Source organism: Myotis yumanensis, unplaced genomic scaffold (assembly GCF_028538775.1).
Source record: "Myotis yumanensis isolate MYYU_CA2020_CCGP unplaced genomic scaffold, mMyoYum1.0.hap1 SCAF_9, whole genome shotgun sequence".
NCBI lineage: Eukaryota > Metazoa > Chordata > Mammalia > Chiroptera > Vespertilionidae > Myotis > Myotis yumanensis.
In genome coordinates, this window is record NW_027223760.1 from 16,706,106 (window position 1) to 16,728,383 (window position 22,278).

A 22,278-nucleotide genomic window follows, 5' to 3' on the forward strand; every position below is an offset into this window, starting at 1 on the left:
AATAAGAGGGACAAGGCTAAGAATTCTGACCACTTGCCTAAGTTCACATAACCCATCAGTAGTGGAACTCAGTCTTAAACCATGACATACTCACTTATACTGAACCATCAGAGGATCTACAGGGGTCCTCAAACTACGGCCCGCGGGCCACATGCAAATACAAATATTGTATTTGTTCCCGTTTTGTTTTTTTTACTTCAAAATAAGATATGTGCAGTGTGCATAGGAATTTGTTCATAGTTTTTTTTTAAACTATAGTCTGGCCCTCCAACGGTCTGAGGGACAGTGAAGTGGCCCCCTGTTTAAAAAGTTTGAGGACCCCTGATCTAGGAGGACACAAAAGCTCTAAGGGAGAAAGAAGTTCGAGGTGGAGAAACCAACTGTAATAGAACAAACAGATGGTCCCTGAGGAGCAGGCAGGTGAAGGCTAGCAGAGCCTCCATAGTGGCAGAGCTCTGGAATGTCTGTTACGGAGGGAGCTCTTGCAGAGCTGATCACCATTCAGTTCTGAACCTGGAAGGGCCTACCCATGCCACACCACAGTCCTCATTCATAACTTCCCATGAGATTCCCTCTTCCTTCTAGTCATGAGCTGCATTAATCAAACAATAGAGTGAGTGTGTCCCTATTTTTTCACAAATCAAAAAGCATAAACTTTAGATATTGGTGCCTCACTGTATGAATAATGCCTGTAAGCATATTTCAAAGCAACCAGAATGGTTTTGAAATTAGAAAGGTTTAATTAGTTGGAAAGCAATAAACAGCTAATCATCCTTATTCACTCACTGAAAGCAAGGCCTTGAAGAACTATACAGTGGAGCCTTGACTTACGAGTTTAATTCATTCCGAGACCAAGCTCATTAAGGAGCTCATTAACTCAAATTACTCTATCAACTCAATGCAAAAATCGGCCAAGAGACAGCTGGTATCTCAAAAAACTCGTTAGTTGGGACACTCGTAAGTCAAGGCCCCACTGTACTAAGAGCAGTGCCAAATAAAATAAGCATTACTCAGTGGACAATTACTCATCAATTAGCCTTGGGAGTAATTCTCAGAATCAGAGAAATGGACTAGATGACAAAGTTCATTTGAACTAGAATGAATGTAAAATTATGTAAGAAAGGGAAACTTGCTTTATTTCAAATAACCAAGCTTAGTTAAATAATATACTTTTAAAAATTCATCTGGAAATATGTAATCGCAATCCTACTGTACTCAAAGGTCATATTTTTGTTAAAAAGATGTTATAACTTTTTAAAACCACAAACAAGCACTTGGTTTCTGGAAAGATTTTTCTTTAATAGTTGTACAGTTACTCAAAAGGAATATTTTTTTTAAGTTCATGACCAAGAAATTTAGACTTTCAAATTTCTACAAAAGCATTAATGAACACCCCTCAGTAATTTTTACTTAATAATCATGATGTGTAATCACCTGTACTTGATTCTACATAATTATGGCTAAAGCAAGACTTGTTTGCCTACCCACCTTGATTTTAGGTTCTTCTAAGACAGTAGTTCTCAACCTTGGCTGCACATTAGAATCACCTGGGAATCTTTTTAAAATCCTGATTTCTGGGCCTCATCCCACTGTTATAGAAGGACCTTTGGGAACTGGGCCCAAGGAATTAAAAATGGTGGGTTGGGCCTGTGTCATATCAGAAGCTCAAATTGCTAGAGTTCAAAGTTTGAGGCAAATGAGAAGGGCCTCCACTCTGGGAGGTCAGCCTCTGCTCTGTCTCTTCATTCTGCCTGCTGTCACTGCAGACCCAACTCAGGCGAGGTATGTGGATGGGACTGGGGCTGGGGCTGGGGCTAGGGCTGGGGGACACCGATCTGTGAGCTGCTTTTCATGGTGAACAAAGAGTGAGGTGGCCATTCTAAAAATCTGCCTGGCAGTCCCCAGTATAACCCAACGGTGCTGAAGTTGTGGTTCTTCTAAATCAGTGGTACTCAACTCAACTTTGGCTGCACATTAGAATCACTGGGAATCTTTTTAAAATCCTGATTTCTGGGCCTTATCATTAGTAACAAAGAAACAGAATTTCCGGAGGATGAGGCCCAGAAATCAGGATTTTAAAAAGATTCCCATGCCCTAACTGGTTTGGCTCAGTGGATAGAGCGTCAGCCTGCGGACTGAAAGGTCCCAGGTTCGATTCCAGTCAAGGGCATGTACCTTGGTTGCGGGCACATCCCCAGTAAGAGGTTTGCAGGAGGCAGCTGATCAATGTTTCTCTCTCATTGATGTTTCTGTCTCTCTCTCTCTCTCTCTCTCTCTCTCTCTCTCCCTTCCTCTCTGTAAAAATATCAGGGCCTTGACTGTGCTGGAGGCTGGGTGGGTGCAGAAGGATCACATTTATTTTATTTTATTTATTTTATTTATTTTCTCTCTTTCTTTTTATTTCTTAAAATATATTTTATTGATTTTTCAGAGGAAGGGAGATGGATAGAGAGTTAGAAACATCAATGAGAAACATTGATCAGCTGCCTCCTGCACGCCCCCTACTGGGGATTGAACCCACAACCAAGGTATATGCCCATGCCAGAATCAAACCCGGGATCCTTCAGTCCGTGGGCCAATTCTCTATCCACTGAGCCAAACCAGTTAGGGCAGATCACACCTACTTTCACTATAGGTAGAAGAGGAGGGTCATCAGCCCCTCCAGTTATGTATGCTTTTGTCTTTTTATAAGGTTTAAGGATAACTACCTTAATACTATGACCATCAAGTGGTGTTTTTCAGTTTCCTCCATATGCTGCCTAAGAAACAGATGTGCCTATGCATGATCTCATTTAGGCAGACTGAACTTGAACTAGCAAACACAGAGTGGGGCAAAAGTAGGTTTACAGTTGTGAGTACACGAAACACTATTCTTGTGTTATTTATTAATGATGGTATTATTTTCCATACGAATAACTGTAAACTACTTTTGCCCCACCCTGTACATAAGTCACTTACGAAAAACACACTTTATTGAATCCTTTACATACAGTTTTAATTTATTCATATGCATTAAAAAAATTTAAGCTTTTAAACTTTATAGCTCATTTCCTCAATAAGCTAGAACTTAGCAAAAACAGAAACCAGCCCCCCAGGTTGTCAGATTGTTCTTTATATGGACATTATCTATGTGTTATTTAGTAAATAAACTTAATGTATAAGAACATGAACATAAAGCCATAACTCAAAATATTTAGCATAAATTAATTTCAATGAAAGTGCTCCCAAACACTTATGTAACACCCATTAAATGTCCAAATTGTGATTTGCCATCTACATAAAAAAGTAAAGAGGCTAGCCCTGGCCAGTGTGACTCGTGACTCAGTAGCTGAGCATCGACCAGGAGGTCATGGTTCGATTCGGTTCGATTCCCAATCAGGACACATGCCTGGGTTGCAGGCTCCATCCCTGGGGGGGGGGGGGGGGGGCGGGGGGGGTGGCGGGGGGGCGGCGCAGGCAAGGAGGGGTGCAGGAGGCAGCCAATCAACGATTCTCTCTCATCATTGATGTTTCTATCTCTCTCTCCCTCTCCATGCCTCTCTGAAATCAATGAAAATATATTTTCTAAAAAAGGAAAGAGGCTACCCTGGCTGGCGTGGCTCAGTGGTTAGAACTTTGGCCCATGAACTGAAGGGTCTCAGGTTTGATTCTCGTGCAGGTTCAATCCCCTACCCTGCTCCGAGTGAGTGCAAGAGGCAACCAACCGATGAGTCTCTCTCACATTGACGTTTTTCACTCTCTCTCTCTCTCCCTCTTCCTCCCTCCCTCCCATTTTCTTTAAAAGTCAATGGAAAAATACCCTTGGGTGAGGATTAACAACAACAACAAAAATATAAAGAGGCTAATTGATTATTTAGGTGTTGTATTTCAGCTTTGCATTCAATACAGAAAAGGTTATTTGGCCCCTCCTTTCATCATTACTAAACAAACAGGTTATACAACAAGCAAAATTATTTCTACTGAACTGACATATTTATCTTACCTGCTACCCTCATGTTTGGTTTTTCAGTCTTTGGCACTTTTCATTAAATAAGCTCCTAAAAGCAAAAGAAAAGGCAACAGCATTAGGTCTAGAAAGAACATTCCTCCTCAGACTGAGTTTGGAGTGTATTTATGAAACCAAGTGTCATGACATTTCTAAGATTCTACCAACACTGGCATCTCATGAGAAGCCTGTGCCTGGGTCTGTCCCTCCGGCTGGACCACACCGCCACTGTGAGAGTCATGTCTCCCCTGTGGTGCGCCCCGCTTCCCGCTGAACGAACGCGAGGGGAAAACCGCCATCAAGTCTGTGAAGAGAAGATAGTGCCTTACTCGTCTCAGTGAGTCTGCTTCCATGAGGAACTTGGGATATTTAGCTCAAACTTTCAGTCTGGAGTTGAGGTCCAAAAGGCTCAGATGCTTTTCCAGTGATGGAACAAATTAATTGGAGAATGGGACTAGGATTTGGGTCTGCTGCCCCCCACTCCAGGGCTCACTCCACTATGTAATGCCACTTACAACAAAGGCTTCTTATTTTAATACTCGAGGCCCATTGCACAAAGATTCGAGCAACAGGCCTTCCTTCCCCTGGCTGCCGGCACCTGGGACCCAGGCCTTTGGTCCGGATGCAGCAGAGAAGCCAAGCCTCTTCAGTCTTCGCTCCAAGCCTGTGTATGCAAATTAACCGCCATCTTTGTTGGGTTAATTTGCATACTCACCCTGATTGGGTGGTGGGCACAGTGGAGGGACGGTCAATTTGCATGTTTCCTTTTTATTAGTGTAGATCAGGGTTCTCTTCCTCTTCATGTTTTCAATTTAAGTTTGTAAAAGAACATATTCAGAAGTAGAGAATTACAATTTTAAATATTCCAGCAATTATTATTATTAATAGTGTATGTTATCCACCAATGAAGAAATGACCCTTTGGTATTCTTTTTTTTTTTTTTAATATATTTTATTGGTTTTTTAACAGCGAGGAAGGGAGAGGGATAGAGAGTTAGAAACATCGATCAGCTGCCTCCTGCACACCCCCCACTGGGGATGCACCCGCAACCAAGGTACATGTCCTTGACTGGAATCAAACCCGGGACCCTTCAGTCCGCAGGCTGACACTCTATCCACTCAGCCAAACCAGTTAGGGCCCTTTGGTATTCTGAATAACAAGAAAGAGATACTGGGGGGGGGGGGGGGGGGGGGGGGGGATCTGTGTATGTATATTTCAATCCTAAGAAATAACTCAAGATAGGAAAATTTTTTTTAAGCAAATGGAAAAGTAAATGAGTTTGGACAGGAAATTTAAAAAAGCAAATGGAAAAAACCAAATGACTGAGATTAACAGGAAATTCATGCCCAAATTTAGCTGGACAGCTACTGCAGCCTACTCAGTCTATTGTACAGGAAAGGAATTCAAAAGAAAATTTTGATTAATGAATCACATTAATAAAAAATACATCTTTATTATCGCTTCTCAGCCTTTTAGCTAAGATCAAGTGTAAAAATACATCTTTATTTTAGACTGTATTTTCATACTGATGTTTTGATGATGAAGTCTGACCTTAATAATACATAGATTCTGCTTCAAATAAAAATAATGCCCGACCCCTGAAGGGCAGGGAAAGGAAGTGAGACACCAGTTTCTTTGTTCACCCAGAAGGAGTACGTGGGTGAACGTCCAAGGGGTCAGTGCCATCCGCGAACCCTTTCTCCTGCCCTATCTACCCTGTTCTAAGAAAACATCAGCCCTTGAACTAATGCTGAATTGAGCATTATTGATTTATTTTCCTTTGTCAGTTACCTGAACACCTTCTACATAATAGGAAAAGTCACTTAAATTTAAGTGGACTCTAATGAACAAATTAAACTGACAAAATAGATCCAGAGACATGGAAGCATGCAACAGACTGACATATCTCAGAGGGAAGGGTAGGGGGAGAGATTAACCAAAGTATTTATATGCATATAAGTATAACCCATGGACACAGATTATAGTGTGGGGAAGGCGGGGGGGGGGGGGGGGGGATGTCAATTCAATGAGGAAAAAAGGGGACATCTATAATACTTTCAACAATAAAGATAAATTTTTTTTTTAAGTCAATGTTCTATATCTATTTAAACTACTTAGCCACAGGCTTGGATAATACCAAAAGGAAAGAAGAGATTTTGAAGTATCCACAAACCATCCCATAAAAGCAGGGAAAAAAAAAACAACAACACTTGGCTTTTCACATGAAAACCCCAAGTGGTTACAAATCCTCTTTGGACTTCTAGGAAAAATGGATACTGTTTCACAGGCCTTTCCTCCCAGCTAATGCTCCAAAGTAACGTCACTCTTATCTGAGTGTGGGCCAAGGAAGATTTCTCTGAAAGTGATGAGCAGTTGGGCAAATACACTTGCTGTTCTTCTTCCTGTTTGCATTACCTGCTAGGGGGCCACCCCTGTATAATGAAAGTCACTGCCTCATAGACCTGTTATCTCTTTGCACTGCCTAGCAGGCCTGCTTGCAAACGGATCACTAGTAAGACTGCAGTTATAAGGAACTACAACTGTCTTGATGAATTCATTAAAATTCTCAGAGAAGAATGCTTGGTAAAATCTCAAAATTAAAACCTTATCAAATGTCAGTCATAACACATTTTTTATTAGTTTGCTTAAGAAGCAAATTGGGCCTGGCCAGGGGTTGAGAGTCGACCTATGAACCAGGAGGTCACAGTTCGATTCCCGGTGCACATGCCCATGTCCTGGGCTCAATCCTTAAGTGTAGGGAGTACAAGAAGCAGCCAATCAATGATTCGCTCTCATCATTGGTATTTCTCTCTCTCCCTCTCCCTCTCTGAATCAATAAAAATATTTTTTTTATAAAAAGAAGCAAATTATGTAAGAGTGAAAATCAGCATAAGGAAAGATTATTGAATATATCTAAGAGCGAATCAAGGAGCATCTGTTTACGATGTGTTAATTCAAACTTGTTCCTAACTTGTCTTCTAAAGAGGACATTTAAAAAAAAAAGGAAAATCATGCCCAGGCCGGGTAGTTCAGTTGGCTAGATCATTGTTCCCATCCATCAAGGCACATACATGCAGCAGCCAATGAACGCATAATTAAGTGGAAAAACAAATCAGTCTCTCTCTCTCTCTCTCAAATAAATAAATTAAAATAAATACAAAATAAAAAGTAAGTAAATACAAGGAAATTCATTACACATAATTATCTTGGGGGCAAGGGGCGGGGGGCAGCAAAAACTTAATGGGATCTTGTATAAACCTGAGGCTGAACCTCCAACAACCAGGTAGGAATCGAACAAGTCCAGAGAAAACGAACACCAGGTTAAGAAGCCTCTGCTAGAAACTCAAATCTCTTTAATCCAGAAACTAGAGGTAAAATAATTTATAATTTTTCGTGTATGCCCATTAAAATGTAGAGACATAGAAATTAGGCCCATTTACAACTAGAATATTGATGGTAGGGAACAATATTTTTAGGGTAGATTACAGCAAAAACACAAAAAGCAACATTGACAGTACATTTGTGAAATACATATAGGCCAACACAACAAGGTTTTGAGTGTTTTAGATAAATGACTGAACCAAATCCTGGTACTAACATGTAAACTGCACAGTCACCTGAGAGCCACTGGAAGGAGGGTCATCGTGACCCCTGGGCAGTGAGACGCCGTTCTGGATAAACGCTGAGCACGCAGCCCAGCCCTAGCCTGAAGAGAGACTAAATTGGGGCTCAAAATGACATACTGGATTGCTTTGAATGTCTTACAATTTAAACACTTCCTTTAGCCCAATTATCTAATTTCGTCTAATTTAGGGAAGTTTTGTGAAAATCGGGCCTGAAAAAGCAGGTATCGTCCTAGAATCAATCCACTTCAGGAAAAACAGATAAATACCCAGGTCAAGCGATACTTTCATTCTTCCCTTGAGAAATGGACTCCTGCTATGTCATGTGAATTACAAGAACACCAGTCTACATAAATAAGCCATAAAAATAATCATTTACCAGGAGGGGAAGGCCTTGGCAGTTAACATAAACCAGGTAATATAATGCATACGGCAGAGTGGCTCATACACTTTATTTTATGTAATCTTTTCAATAGCTCTCTAGTGTAGTGGGTATTAGGATGGCATTATAGATGAAGTCAAGGGATTTGTCAAAGGTCGTATGAAGGGTAAGGAGCTAATACTGCAAACAAATCCACCTCCCTTTCACCTCAGCAGCTCACTGAGATAGTCTAACATAAGAGCTTGTTGACAAAATTCCATGCCAATCAACCTTGCTTTTGCAAACTGCTCTGGGAACTGCTAGTCTCTGCTGCCAGCAACCACTTCAGAGATCTGACAAAATGACTAAGCACCGTGTATGAGGACCTTCCTCAAAGGCAGGAAGAACAGAAAGTGAGGCACACAAACACATCCATTGATGTATTTGATTTTTTTGCTGTTGTTAATCCTCACCTGAGGATATTTTTCCATTGATTTTTTAGAGAGAGTGGGAGGAGGGAAGGGGAGAGAGAGTGAAACATTGAGGTGAGAGACACATCAACTGATTGCCTCCCTGACCTGCCAGGACCAGGACCAGAGATGCAAATTAAAACTACAGCCTGGCCAGCGTGGCTCAGGTCTGAGTGTCAACCTATGAACCAGGAGGTCATGGTTCACTTCCCCATCAGGGCACATGCCTGGGTTGCAGGCTCGATTTTACCACTAGTAGGGGGCATGCAGGAGGCAGCCAATCAATGATTCTCTCTCATCACTGATGTTTCTATCTCTCTCTCCCTCCCTTCCTCTCTGAAGTTAATAAAAATATTTTTTTAAATTAAAAATACCATCAAGTATCACCTCACACCTGCCAGAATGGCTACCATCAATAAATCAACAAACAGCAAGTGCTGGTGAGGATGTTGGGAAAGGGAACCCTAATATAGTGCTGGTGGGAATGCAGACTGGTGCAGCCACTGTGGAAAACAGTATGGGGTTTCCTCAAAAAACTAAAAATAGAACTGCCATTTGATCCCACTTCAGGGAATATATCCTAAGAATCCCGAAAAACCAATCAGAAAGAATAAATGCACCCCTATGTTCATAGCAGAGCTATTTACAACAGCTAAGATGGAAACAGCCCAAGTTCCCATCAGTAGATGAGTATATAAAAAAGCGGTGGTACATTTACACTATGGAATACTATGCAGCTGTAAAAAAAAAAAAAAGAAGAAGGATCTCTTATCCTTGGAGACAGCATGGATGCACATGAAGATTATGCTAAGAGAAATAAGCCAGTCAGAGAAAGACAAGTATCACATGATCTCACTCATATGTGGAATCTAATGAACAACATAAACTGACAAACAAAATAGATCCAGAGACATGGAAGCATGGATCAGACTGACATATCTCTGAGAGAAGGGAGGTGAGGGGGGAGAAAAGATTAACCAAAGAACGTATATGCATAGCCCATGGACACAGACAATAGTGCGGTGAAGGCCTGGGGTTGGGTGGGAGTTGGGCGTACAGGGGTTAATGGGGGGAGAATGGATGACATCTGTAATGACATCAACAATAAAAATAAATTTTTAAAAAGCATATACTCCATGAGAAACAATATAATGAATCCTCTTCAAAAAAGGAAGGAAAAACAATCTTCCCTTCCCAACATGAAGCTGTCCTTCCACAGCAAAGATGGGAATACATCTAGGTTCTGGAACATTTTCCAAAACAATCACAGGGGCTATTGTTTTTAAAAAGGCTAAAAATTAATCTTACTGTATCTCATTTCATTAACTGTAAAATTAAGTTGGACAGGAGAAACTGACACTATTTTCTTTATGTAGGTTTGAAAAACTGATTATTTTTGTGATGGGCTTAAAAAGGAGGGAGAGGTGTAACTTGTGTATCTGTTTAAAATCCCAAATATTTATCTAGTAAAAAGCCTTTTCTTAAATTAAAAAGAAATGTTATCACTCTAGCAGATGCAGACTGCTGCTCAGTATCCTGTCTTCCCCAGATACTACCATACAAACGGCCTGCCAGCCTGGGTAAGTTTGAAATTACAGAATGAAGAGGGGTGAGAAGGTTTGAAAGGATCTCAGCATTTAACTCAGTACAATATGTGAGTTGGTTTCAATATTATATTTCGATTGAATAAAATTTGGTGTTATTAATACTAAATGCTTAACAGAAAAAATCCAATTACTAACTTGAAAAAGTATTTGAATACTATTAGGAGAAATACTAAATCCTACAAAAGGGATCTTTTAAAAATCTACCATTTTAACACACATATGTCATACACCTTTGAAAAGGATATATGGCCTGATAACAATTAAAGGGGAAAATTTTAAATGACTACCTATAGAAAAATACACCAAGTTTTTAAATGACCAAACTAACCTTACATTTTGACTAGAAGAAGGAAAAAGAGGCAAAAAATACAGTGGCTTGGGGTTGTTTTTTTCCTTAAATTTGGGAATGGGAAGAATTCTATGTGAATTCTATAATGCCAAGAATAACCAACTTGAAAAAAAAAATCACTGAGGAAAATACAAATGTATCTACTCCTTCTGCAAAGACAACTTCACAGACTAAAACCTTTTAGCTAAAGTCTCTACAGAACCAATACATAAAGCGTTTAGAATAAAATGTTAATGTTCTATTGGAAGCCTTGTAAAGAGAGGGAGATGGGTGAGCTATGCCTGGAATTTTCAGTTATCTGAACTGTTATCATACATATGCCTTTCCTTATTTTCTGAATAGCATCATATTGAAATTATATTTCTTAAAAGGATGAATGTCTAGATGTGCCTAAGAAACAGAAATAGGATTAAAAGTACACAATGGAAAATCACAAATGAGCCCAAAAGTGGTTTTAACCCCACTTCCGGCCCAAACCCCATACATCCACAATGTTAACCAATGAATAATATGAAAGCTACTGGGGTTGTACTGGGTAGACTTTAGCTTTTTTCCACCGTCTACCATAAATTGCTGTGTGTGTTACTTGCTGGTGAGTGGGCTGACTCCTGGCCACCCTATGAATGAGTGATGCCCACAATGTCGTGTCCGAACAGCCCTGCTCAGCTCCTGCAGACTCATGCCCATGGCTTCTCTCACGTAGTCAGTCACTCTCCTGCTTGGCCTTGCTCTTGTCCTGCTGCCTTCTGTTTTTCCCAGCATTCATGTCTTTTCCAAATACCCCTGCCTTCTCAGAAGCAGGGCAGCTTTAGTTTTGTCCTTTTTGCCCCCGGGTTGTTTCAGCCTTAATTTACTCCAGGACCCACTTGTCTTTCTGGTGCCCCAGCGTATCCATAGAGCTCTCCTCCAACATAACACTTCAATTGAATACTTTGTTTTTTCCTATCAGCCTTTTCACTGTCCAACTTTCAAATCCATACATAGTCGTTGAGAGAACAAGGGTGTGGGTGATCTTAGCTATGCCTTTTTATTTGGGGGGTGGGGGGATGAGGAGGAGGGGGCTCTCCTGGCAGTGAATGGAGAAAGTAACACTTCATAAAGCCTCCATCTGATCTACACTGAGTGGCCAGATTATTATGGCCACCCCATCAGTACTTCATTGACACTTCCAAAAATACTGAATACTGAAAACTTCCTAAGCAAATACTCTCAAGGTTTTATTATTATTATTATTATTATTTGCATAACTAATTCACTTCATTGTACTGATGGGGTGGTCATAATAATCTGGCCGGTCATAATAATCTGGCCACTCAGTGTATAGCAGATAAAATGCCATCCTTTTAAGAATAAAAAATGATCCAATATAACTACAATTCCAACTTGTACCTCTAGTAAAAAACTGGTTGGCGAAGGTGCCCTGCTAAATCATGCAAGTGCCCTGCTTAGACCAACCCTGTCCCACTGTCTCAGTGGAGAGAGAGGTAAAACGTTCACAGCCACAAGCTCGTCTAAAAGAAAGGGTTGAGCTGAGTCAGATGCTGGGCAGAAAAATCACCAGGTCCTGGGGCAGGCAGCCTGCCCACCAGCAGCAGCCAGGGGAGAGGACAGTCCTCGGTCGGTCTGGGAGCTGAGGGGGCTCTTTGATGCGACAGTTTGGGGAGAAAGGTGTAAGGCAGCTGAAGGAATGTACATTGGCTGAGATAAAGGGTGAGAGAGGGAAGGCAGAGCTAGTTCTGGGAGGGGTGCAGAGTCCCTGGGGAGGTGTTTGCTCTTTAGGATTGGGTATGGGCAACAGTAAGGGAAGAGCACGTGTGAGCAAGAAACAGAGGTGCCTGGGGGTCTGTGGTGCCTGGGGCGGGGGTGGGGGTGGTGGCGCCTGGCGGTGGGCCAGTGGACAATTCCCTCTAGATAACCCAGAAAGAGCCCCCAGGGAGTTCAGTCAGTACCCACACACACCAGGAATGTTCTCCCCTTGTTTCTGCCCTGCAGTCAGTTATTAAGCACTCAGTTCTTGCTGAAGTCAAACCCAACAGACCGGTCACACACACACTACATTCCGGGAGCAGAAGTATTTCCGCATGGGTCATCTCAACATGAAGATTTCCATAGTCCTGCTCCTTCAACATGCCTTAGCTAAGAGGCCTAAAGTTCTTACTTCTTCACACACGAGATATCAGATTTCTGAAATATTTCCGTTGATCAACAAGCACTTACTTCCAATGATTAAGAACTAAACGGGCACATGCTCTGCTACCCTCCCAAGTCTAATATACAGCGAAGCACCTTTTTCCTGACGAAGATAATTTATTTTCCAAGATGAAGCCAAGGAAGGAAGCACCATGAGCAGGTGGGTTTGTGCTTCACTCAAGTTCCATTAGTGGAGACAGACCTGTTCTCACCCTCGGATATTCTCTCCCTCAATACCCAAGATGCCCAAAATGGCAGCCGGAGCTCAGGTTCACTCTGACAAATGTTTGGTGCTTAACCCTGATTATTTTCACTATATCCTACACTACTCGTGAGAGGGATGGTAGGTGGCTGGTATATGTGCTTATAAACAGCTCGCTGCCCTTCATGAGGGCTAGGGGGCGATAAAGATAATTAAATGGGCAAGCCACACCCAATGTCAAAGTGACATTCAGTAAGTGTTTCAGGGGACTGTCATTACAAATGGAAATCACTAAAGTACAAAGAAACTCGAAATAATGCTCCTGAACTGAGCCATCAACCATCAACTGAAAATAATATGGGCCAAACTGGAGTGCAATATAGCCTAGAACAGGGGTGGGCAAACTTTTTGACTCGAGGGCCACAATGGGTTCTTAAACTGGACCGGAGGGCCGGAACAAAAGCATGGATGGAGTGTTTGTGTGAACTAATATAAATTCAAAGTAAACATCATTACATAAAAGGGTACGGTCTTTTTTTTTTTTTTTTAGTTTTATTCATTTCAAACGGGCCGGATCCGGCCTTCGGGCCGTAGTTTGCCCACGGCTGGCCTAGAAAATAGCTAAACTGTATTTTAAAACAGTCATGAGTACAATCATCATGACAAATGTCAAGTAAGGACACCGTATATTAAAGTTTATTATAACATATTTTACATAGTAAAAGGTCGGAAGAAATGCTGCATAATTATTTTACTTCATAGTTTCTATGCTTCCTAATAACCTCTTATCATAGCAAACAGGGGCCTGTGGCTCACTCTATTTTGCTGATTCTAAAGTGCACACTGCTTCCCTCATGTAACATGTCTTAACTCGGGATTAGGCTCACCACATTTTTTTCTTGGTAGTATATAAAATAATGGTGTACCTTACAAACACCTTAGATTCAATGAAACATGGTATCTGGTTTTTTGAAGCCCTAACTGCAATGTCACCCACAGCATGGACTCCAAAATTACCTGTGGGCTTTTTAAAATGCAAATTCCTCAGGCCAGAATCCCTAGGAATAAGGACTAAAACTCTATGGCAATAAAGTCCAAAGATAAAATTCGTATGACAAGAATTTTCCTTCTCTCCTTTACAATGAATGGAGATCAGCCTGGCTGTGGCTCAGGGCCTCTGTGGGGGTGAGGGGAAAGCGGCAGTAACGCTGGAGAACATGCTAAAGAACGGAGCAGGGGAAACTCCCGTCTGCAGTGGTTCCAACAGCGTGAGATAAACATCACCCAGATGAGAGACAGAGACAGAGAAATTTACATAATTATAACTATCTTCATCCCAGGCAGCTATTTTACATTCTATCAGATGAGGTTACAGGTTCCCATTGTGACTGGATGTTTAAGAACTCCCCTACATATCCACCGCACTTTACTGCCTTTATAATCTGCAGAACTGCAATGAAAACGTAATTCTGTCGGTCAGACCTCCCACGTGAACAAATATAGGAGCAGAGTGATTCTGATACCATTGTAATTAACTAGTTATAAATAACAGGAAAGGAGCCAGGGAAAGGCCAAATATTATGGGCATTCATTTGTGCAGCTTTGCCCGGAAGCTGCAAAGCCACCCGTCTGTTCCCCACAGATCCCCGATGGAAGGGACTGGACGGGGAAAGAATAGACACACGCCCAGTAAAGACTGGGTGACATAGGGAAAGTACTTGCCTGTCAGTCACACCTGGGAACAGGTCATTGGCCAGAGTAGGCATGGCCATTGCAAGGGCTGGAAGATTCGAGACACCTAAACTCCTAAACAAAGAAATTTGCTCTCTCGCCTCCTGGTTCTCATTCCTGGCTTTCCGGGCGCTTATGCCCCTGCATTTCGTCCGCATGTCCCACAGCCATGTGGATGCCACACACAATGGGCTAATGGACTACAACTAGCCTAATGCCAAACCGAACTCAGCGGCACCATGGGAAGAAAACTTTGGCCACTGGCTTTCCTTCTAGCTCTGCTGAACTCCCAGCTGCACGTCCTCCCGGACTGGACTAAGGGAAATGGGCCTCTGGAAACCCAATGACATAATTCCACACAAAGAAAGCTTTCTACCACATGTCATCCTCCCCTGGGGGCCTCTGGAAATGCTTACTCCAGTGGCACCCCAAGAACCCCACGCCCACTAGCAAAGGAGAAAGGCCATACATGCATTTCTCTGATAACAGTTCCATCTGCCCAAGGGTCCTGAATAGCTCATCAGTTCTAAAAAACAAACAAACTCCAAACAACGCAAGTTAGCAGCCATTTGCTAAAAAGAGAAGAAAATGTGTAAGAAGCTTCTAGTGTAAAATTTTCTGAAGCAATTTAATAATTCACTTTTACCCATCACAGTTCCTGCAAAACATATTTAAAGATCACTTTCTGCATCTGATGGTATTGACGGGTAGTAAAATACACCTGATACCACAAACCACCTTTATGAACCTTACAGAATTTAGGATGAAAATCCAGGAACTAACTCTTTGCTGGAGATGTCCATATAACGTTTTCTCACTAGCACACAAAAACTCACCAGGTTTTATCAATGGATGAATGACTATACAAAATGCAGTATGTATCCATAGTGGAATGTTATTCAGTGACAGGAAGGAATGAAGTCCTAATATATACCACCCCATGGACGAACCCGTAAAATATTATAGTAAATGAAATAAGCCAGATGCAAATGACCACATAGTTTATGACTCCATTCACATGAACTATCCAGAACAGATAAATTCATAAAGACAGAAGGCAGGGCTCGCCAAGGGTTGGAGGAGGAAGGGCGTGGTGCATACTGCTTAATGGACATGAGGTTTCCTTTTGGGGTGAAGAAGATATTTTAGAACTAAACAGAAGTAACAACTTTGTGAATGTACTAAATGCCACTGAAGTGTACACTTTAAAATGGCAAATGCTGTTATATGAATTGAATTTTAAAAGGAAATTGAAAAAGAAAACACTCACCAAAGTAAAAGTAGAATAATTATAAACAGCAGATGAAAAAGTTAGATTAGAAATAAGGAAAATGTAACAGAAGAACAATTTCAAGCAAGAACCCTGATGGAGCAGCTGTGGAAACTCAGAGGTACTGGACCACTTCATTTCCTCCTCTGAACTATCAGCGGACTATATTTTAGGAGCTGAATAAAAATCATAAAACCTTTTAAAGTTTCAAGAGCTTGGGAATCATGTCCAATCTCTCCAATCAGATTAAGAGAACAAGGCAATGCATGATATTAAATAAATTGGTCAATGCCTTTCACAAAGTAACGAAATGCAGGACTATAGTTTAAAATCCAGATTATCTGAGCCCAAAGACAGAATCCTTTGGGACTAGGTTCAAGACGCATTTTTGCTTTTATACTATGCTCTGAGCTAGATGGATTTTTGTGAGACCTAAGACCAAAATATTTTGCTTCTTGGGTCTTGCCCCTTTCAACTTTAGGAAATGGTATAAAATAGGAAAAAAAGAGACTGACTTACTGCCTCAGAGAAAGTAAAGTAGCTTTGTGAGGGACCAGGCTGTCTTATTCATAGCCTCCAGGATACCTGTAATTACTCGCGCAGAATAGGAACACTCACATTTTTAAATGAACACAAAATTTTTAAAATACTGAGACGCACCATTTAGGACCTAAAATATGTGGTAAAAATATTAGACTCTTATGATCCTCAACAGCGAACACTACTCTTTTTTTGCCACTTAACAGTCTCTTAGCTCTTTGACCTTCCCTCCAATTGTCTTTTCCTTTTTAATGTAGCTTCATTAATTATGGAAATATTAACTAGTTGGCAATGCTTAAGGTAGCAATCCATATTGAAATTCTGTAATAAAACATCCATTAAGTTTATTTTGAAAGTCGCTTTAACTCAGTGGTGCTCATTAATGTAACTCCCTTTTAAACAGAAGCCCCTACACTGGGGACTTTGGGGGAACCTGGCGTGTGTCCTTTTTTAAAAAGCTTACATGGAGACAGATGATTACTAGAATTAGTGGGGTGATCACACTGTTAGTTATAAAAATGTCATTATATTGTACATCTAAAACTAATATATACCCAATATAAGATTGTATACTTAAAAAAGTCAAAGGTCCCATTTGTAGGTGGTTCTGAAAGGTCCTCTGGTTGAGAATCACTGCATTGAACTTTTTTATTTTTAAACATTTATTGACTTTTAGAGAGAGGGGAATGATGGGGAGAGAGAAACATCGATTTGTTGTTCCACCTATGTATGTATGCATTCATTGTTTGTTTGTTTGTTTTTTAATCCCCATCTGAGGATATTTTCCCATTGATTTTTAGAGAGTGGAAAAGAGAAATATCAATGCGAGAGAAACACATCGATTGGCTGCCTCCTGCACAAGTCTGACCAGGGCCCAAGCCAAGGAGGAGCCTGCAACCAAGGTACGTGCCCTTGACCAGAATTGAACCCGGGACCCTTTGGTCCGCAGGCTGACACTCTATCCACTGAGCCAAATTGGCTAGGGCCATTGGTTGATTTTTGTATGTACCCTGACCAGAGATATCAAACCCGTAACCATGGCCTACCTGGACGACGCCCTAACCAACTGAGCAACGCGGCCAGCTCTGTACTTTTTTTATTTCTTACTACCAATAAATGCTAGTTTTTAATGTGATAAGAAAGCATTACACAAAATTTGTGAAACAAAGCTTCTAACACCTGTATACAATTGGGGGGGTGATGACTTAAGAGACTGGACAGCCTTTAAAAGAGGTACAGTGAATGGTATGCCCAAAGCCAGACACTGACTCGGCTAATTTCGTGTTGAATGGCATGTTATTAACTTTAATTTTCTAAGTTAAATGGAGATCGCTTGGTACTCTGCAATATCCCGTGTGAATAGTCATGTGCCACTTAATGATGGAAGCATGTTCCGAGAAATGCGTCATTAAGACAATTTTGTCCTCGGGTGAACACCGTAAGGTGCACTTACACAAACCCAGATGGTCTAGCTAGCCTACTACACACCTGACCTATTGCCCTCAGCTACAAGCTATCATACAAAACAGCAAATCAAGCACAAGAGAAAATGATGCGATCAAGAGATGCAGTGAACATGAGGTGTATGAGGTTGCTGCAGGTGTAGTATGGCATACTGCTTTACAGCAAACTTTTCAATAAGTTAAAAGACTACACTCTAAAATGATAAAAAGCATAGGATAGTGAATACATAGACCAGTCACATAATTGTTTCTTATAATTAGCAAGTATGATTTACTGAATATACATACAGTTGACCCTTGAACAACACTGGTTTGAACTGTGAGGGTCCTCTTCTATGCAGTCGGCCCTTCATAGGTGGGTATTCAACTCAGTGTGGACTGACACAGTGTATCTGATCCGCAGTTGGGACTCCGCAGCTGGGAACCTGCGGTTGGAAGCCCACAGCTGTCAATCTGCAGTGGGTGGAATCCACAGATGGGAAAGCTGACTGCGTAAGGCGAGACTTACACCTGGATTTCCTGGAATGGAGGCCTCCAGGCCCAGCTGTTCAAGGGTCAACTGTACCTGCTTTTATACCACTGGCAGCACAGGTCTGCTTACACCAGCACCGCCTCAGACAGGTGAGTCATGCCCTGTACTACGTCACTAGGTGATAGGAATTTTTGTTTCCTTAGTCCTCAACGAGGATAATTTTTTCCATTGATTTTTTTTTTTAGAGAGAGTGGAAGGGAGATTTGGAGGGGCAAGAAAGAGAAAAAGAAAACAAAACATGGATGAAACAGATACATGGATTGGTTGCCTCCTGCTCCCACCCCAAGGGGTGGAGATGGAACCTCTGCATTGAACCTGCAACCCAGGTCCTTGCCCTTGACCCCAATCCAACCGGCCACACTTTGGTGCAGGCCAACCCTTCCGCGCACGGGGCCCTCACTCTAACCACTGAACACACCGGCCAGGACGGGCCAGGACATTTTTCAGCTCCATCATCCTCTTCTGAGACATAGGTCTGTGGGTGACTGAAGCGCATGACTGTAACAGTCATGTTTCCCAAAACTTGGAAACAGCGTATCACTGATCCCCGAGGTGGTCAAGGGTCCAAGGGGTACGGGATCCACTGTTAGCATCAACCCCCAGGGAGTTCGTATTTTCTTTGTAAAATTGGGAATGACAGATAAAAGGGCCTAGTCTTTGGATCCTAAGAAACAAATGTGCCTAAGAAACAAACTGGGCACAATACCTAGTAAGCCATCTCAGAGTATCTAGTCTCTAGTTTCATTGTATCCTTATGTGTCTTTATTAAATAAAAAGAAACAAAGGCAAGGTTCGGTCCGTTAGACGGTGGTTATGCATTATACAAAAAATCAATCAATCAAAGGCAGATGAAACCACACACACACACACACACACACACACACACACACACACCCCACAGCAGGATATCTCAATGCCAACCCGTCAATCCATCCCTGTGTCATTCAGGTCTGGGCTCACTCGTCCCCACGCGCGGTAGGAACCGTGAGGCTGGGTAACTAACAAGTTGGGGTAAAAGGAAAAGAAGGAGCAGCACGCTCATCAGTGACACTCCACACCAATGGGCTGGGAAGTTGCAAAAATAAAAGTAGCTCCCGTGCAAGGGCCACTAAAACTTCCCTGCAAGTGAGCTGCACGGGCCTCCGGAGCTCCGCGCGACAGCAGCTCCATCTGCCTCCGGACGCTCAGCCCACAATGCCGACCCGGGCCGGGCCCCCGCCACCCCCTGCTCCCCGCACCCGCGCCCCGTGCCCAGTGCGCGCCCAGGGCCAGCCCAGCGCAGCGCCCACCGGTGCCAAGTGCGGCGCCGCCCCCTCCACGGAACCGGGCGGGACGCCCGGAGGGGGAGTCAGCGCGGGGCAGCGGCCGGGCCGGCCAGCCGCTCCCCGGGAGCCGGTCCCGCGCTGGCCCTCCCCGCCGCGGCCGCCCGGCCGGCAGTCGCGGGGTGCGGAGGATGCAGGAGGAGCTGCGCGCCCCGCGCCCCCGACCCTCCCGCCACGCTCCCCGCCCCGGGCCGCGGCCCCGTCGCCCCGCCGCGTCTCACCGGCCTCCCGCCCGCCTCTCCGCCGAGCGCGCCGCCTTCCGGCCTCCCCGCGGTCAGTCCTGCCGGGGCCGCCGGGAGCAGCCACCGCCGCCTCCCGCGCGCCGCTGTGCCGGCTCCCGAGCGCCTCCGGCCGCCACGCACCCGCCAGTGGCCGGGAGGAAGCCAGCTCGCCGCCGGGCCTCCTCCCCCGCTTCCCCGCCGCCGCCAATGGGTCCCCGCCGCCGGGAGCCGCGCCCGCCCCCTGGCGGTGGAGGACCGAGCGGCGCGGCGGCCGCGCGGAGGGAGGGGTCTGCGGTGGGTCCGGTGCCCGCGGCCACGTGGGAGCCTCGGCGGCGCCCGGGGCCCCGCCCCCCAGCGGAGGGGGGGAGGGGGAAGGTAGGGGAAGGGGCAGGCTGTGTCCGGTTCCCTTGACCTCTTAAAAGCTAGGTCACCTGTCCTGAAAATACCACCTGGCCGCAGGACTGGAACTCAGGTGACCTTAAATATGTCACCCAAGGAGAAAGTAGTGTGTGTTTTGTACGTTATTTTGTTTAAATTATTTAACAATACAACAGAACTGTTTTTCTCCTCTACACACATTCCTTCCATATAACTAGGGAATGAATCTATCCAAACCCCACCGTTCAAAACCTGACCTGAGCATACAACATTATCTCGTGATTCATATCCACATTGCAGAAAAATTAATAACTATTAACTGCCATTGTTAACTATTATTAAGAAAAATATCAAGATAGTACATGGTTGTAGGAATTACGTGGCATTAAAGAAATAATAGGGTTTGACTATAGTAAGGACTCTACCAAGTCCTACTTTTCCCCCTAGAAATATAAAACGCAGAAGCTAAAGAATAGCGATGTGTCCTGGAGTTCGTGTGCCATGGAGGGGAAGGAAGCAAGAAGTGCATTCTGAGAGCCTTCCCTGTGCCAGAAGCTTTGCTGGACATTTGGGGGGCGGGGGGAGGGAGTGTTTTCATTCAATGATCACAACCCACCCGAAGTAGATATTATCTGTGTAACCTTTTCACAAATCAAATAGCTAGGACTCCAGAACTGAGTTTAAATAACTTGCTCACAAATACAGGGTAGTAAGTTGTGAAGTTGGAATTCCAGCCTAGCTCCACCCATCTCTAAACAAGGCACTGTGTTTCTTACCAAAAAACACATTTACTGTACACATGCCTCCCCTAGACCCCATGTCCCAGTGAAGCAATGGATGAAGCCTCTTGAGTAGGGAGGGTCAGGCCATATTTGTGAGAGCTTTTTGCTCCATAACTGAAGTTGCCTCTGTGAAAATGACATGTGCCATATTCTTACAGCACCACACTTGAAACAATTCCTGGGCTGAAAATGGGTTCAATATCCTAATTTGTCAATGACCATAATATATAGCTTAGCACTCTTCAGTTAGGTTAATGATAGTGGATCACAATGAACATGTTGTTGTTGATTCACTGAAATAGGAAAAAAAGGCAGAGATCATAGCACAAGTTGAGAATAAGCATTGTTTCATGAAGCATTTGTAAGTATTAGGTGTGTGTGTGGGGGGGGGGGTCTGGGTTTCAATGTAAATGATGTCTCTTAATATGGAGTGCAATGTTTAAAAGTTGGTAAATCGCGTCTTAAGCACACCTGTTAATCACACAATTGTTTCACCTACCTTTTAACTTGGCAAGAAGTGGAGGAGGCAGCGGAAGTAATCAGGATTAGTGAATAAATTGAATAACACCACATCTCTTCACAGCTCCAGGAGGTTTGGCTCAAACATCTACTGCTTTGTTACATAACAGATCATAGTAATTTACGTTTTAAAACCAATATTTATTGTATGCTTACCGTGTGCCAGGCTCTTCTCTAAGCACTTTACATATATTGACTCATTTAATCTCACAATAATTCTGTAAGCACAGAGGGAAAAAGCGTGCAACTGAACGGGAAGTTGCCCAAGGTGTTACTGCTAGTCCCTGGTGGAGCCAAGGCTCAAACCCACATGCCGGGCCTCAAAGCCCACTCCTTGTGGGCATTTGAAAAGAAAATCCATTCTGTCTTCAATGGGTGCAGAGTTTTATATGAAATGATAATTTATACTACATTATTTCCCATTGAAGGATTCTCTAATATTGTTAAATATAAAACTTGGTGAAAAGCCTCAGAATTTTAATTGGACCCATTCTCAGGCAGAATTTTCCATTTGGCATCAGATTTCTGTCTATCTAGATTGTCTGCAAATATGATCACCAACAATCCCTCCCACTCCTGTAAACTCGTGCCACTTTTACCCTGAAGAGGTGGAGCCTGCACTCGGTTCTCTTGAACTCAGGCTGGTCCTGGGACTTGTTTTGACCCATAGAATGCCTTGTAAGTGATACTGTGTGACTTCTGGGCTTTGCAGCTTTTATTTCACCGTCTTGGG

General features: G+C 43.1%; 1 protein-coding gene across 2 annotated transcripts in view; it reads right to left on the reverse strand.

The window, feature by feature from the left end:
• FAM3C (FAM3 metabolism regulating signaling molecule C) overlaps positions 1–20,057 on the reverse strand; it is a 57,217-nt gene extending 37,160 nt beyond the window's left edge. Inside the window, exons 1-2 of one of the 2 annotated variants that reach the window (XM_070423796.1) lie at positions 19,867–20,057; positions 3,983–4,037 (exon numbers count right to left, since the gene is read on the reverse strand). In XM_070423796.1, coding sequence (XP_070279897.1) covers positions 3,983–3,995 — 13 coding nt within the window. In that variant the 5' untranslated portion in view covers positions 3,996–4,037; positions 19,867–20,057. Of the gene's footprint in view, positions 1–3,982; positions 4,038–18,079; positions 18,263–19,866 lie in introns of those variants that run through there. The other variant, XM_070423797.1, reaches the window with a different exon arrangement.
• Between the last annotated feature and the right edge of the window lie 2,221 nt (positions 20,058–22,278).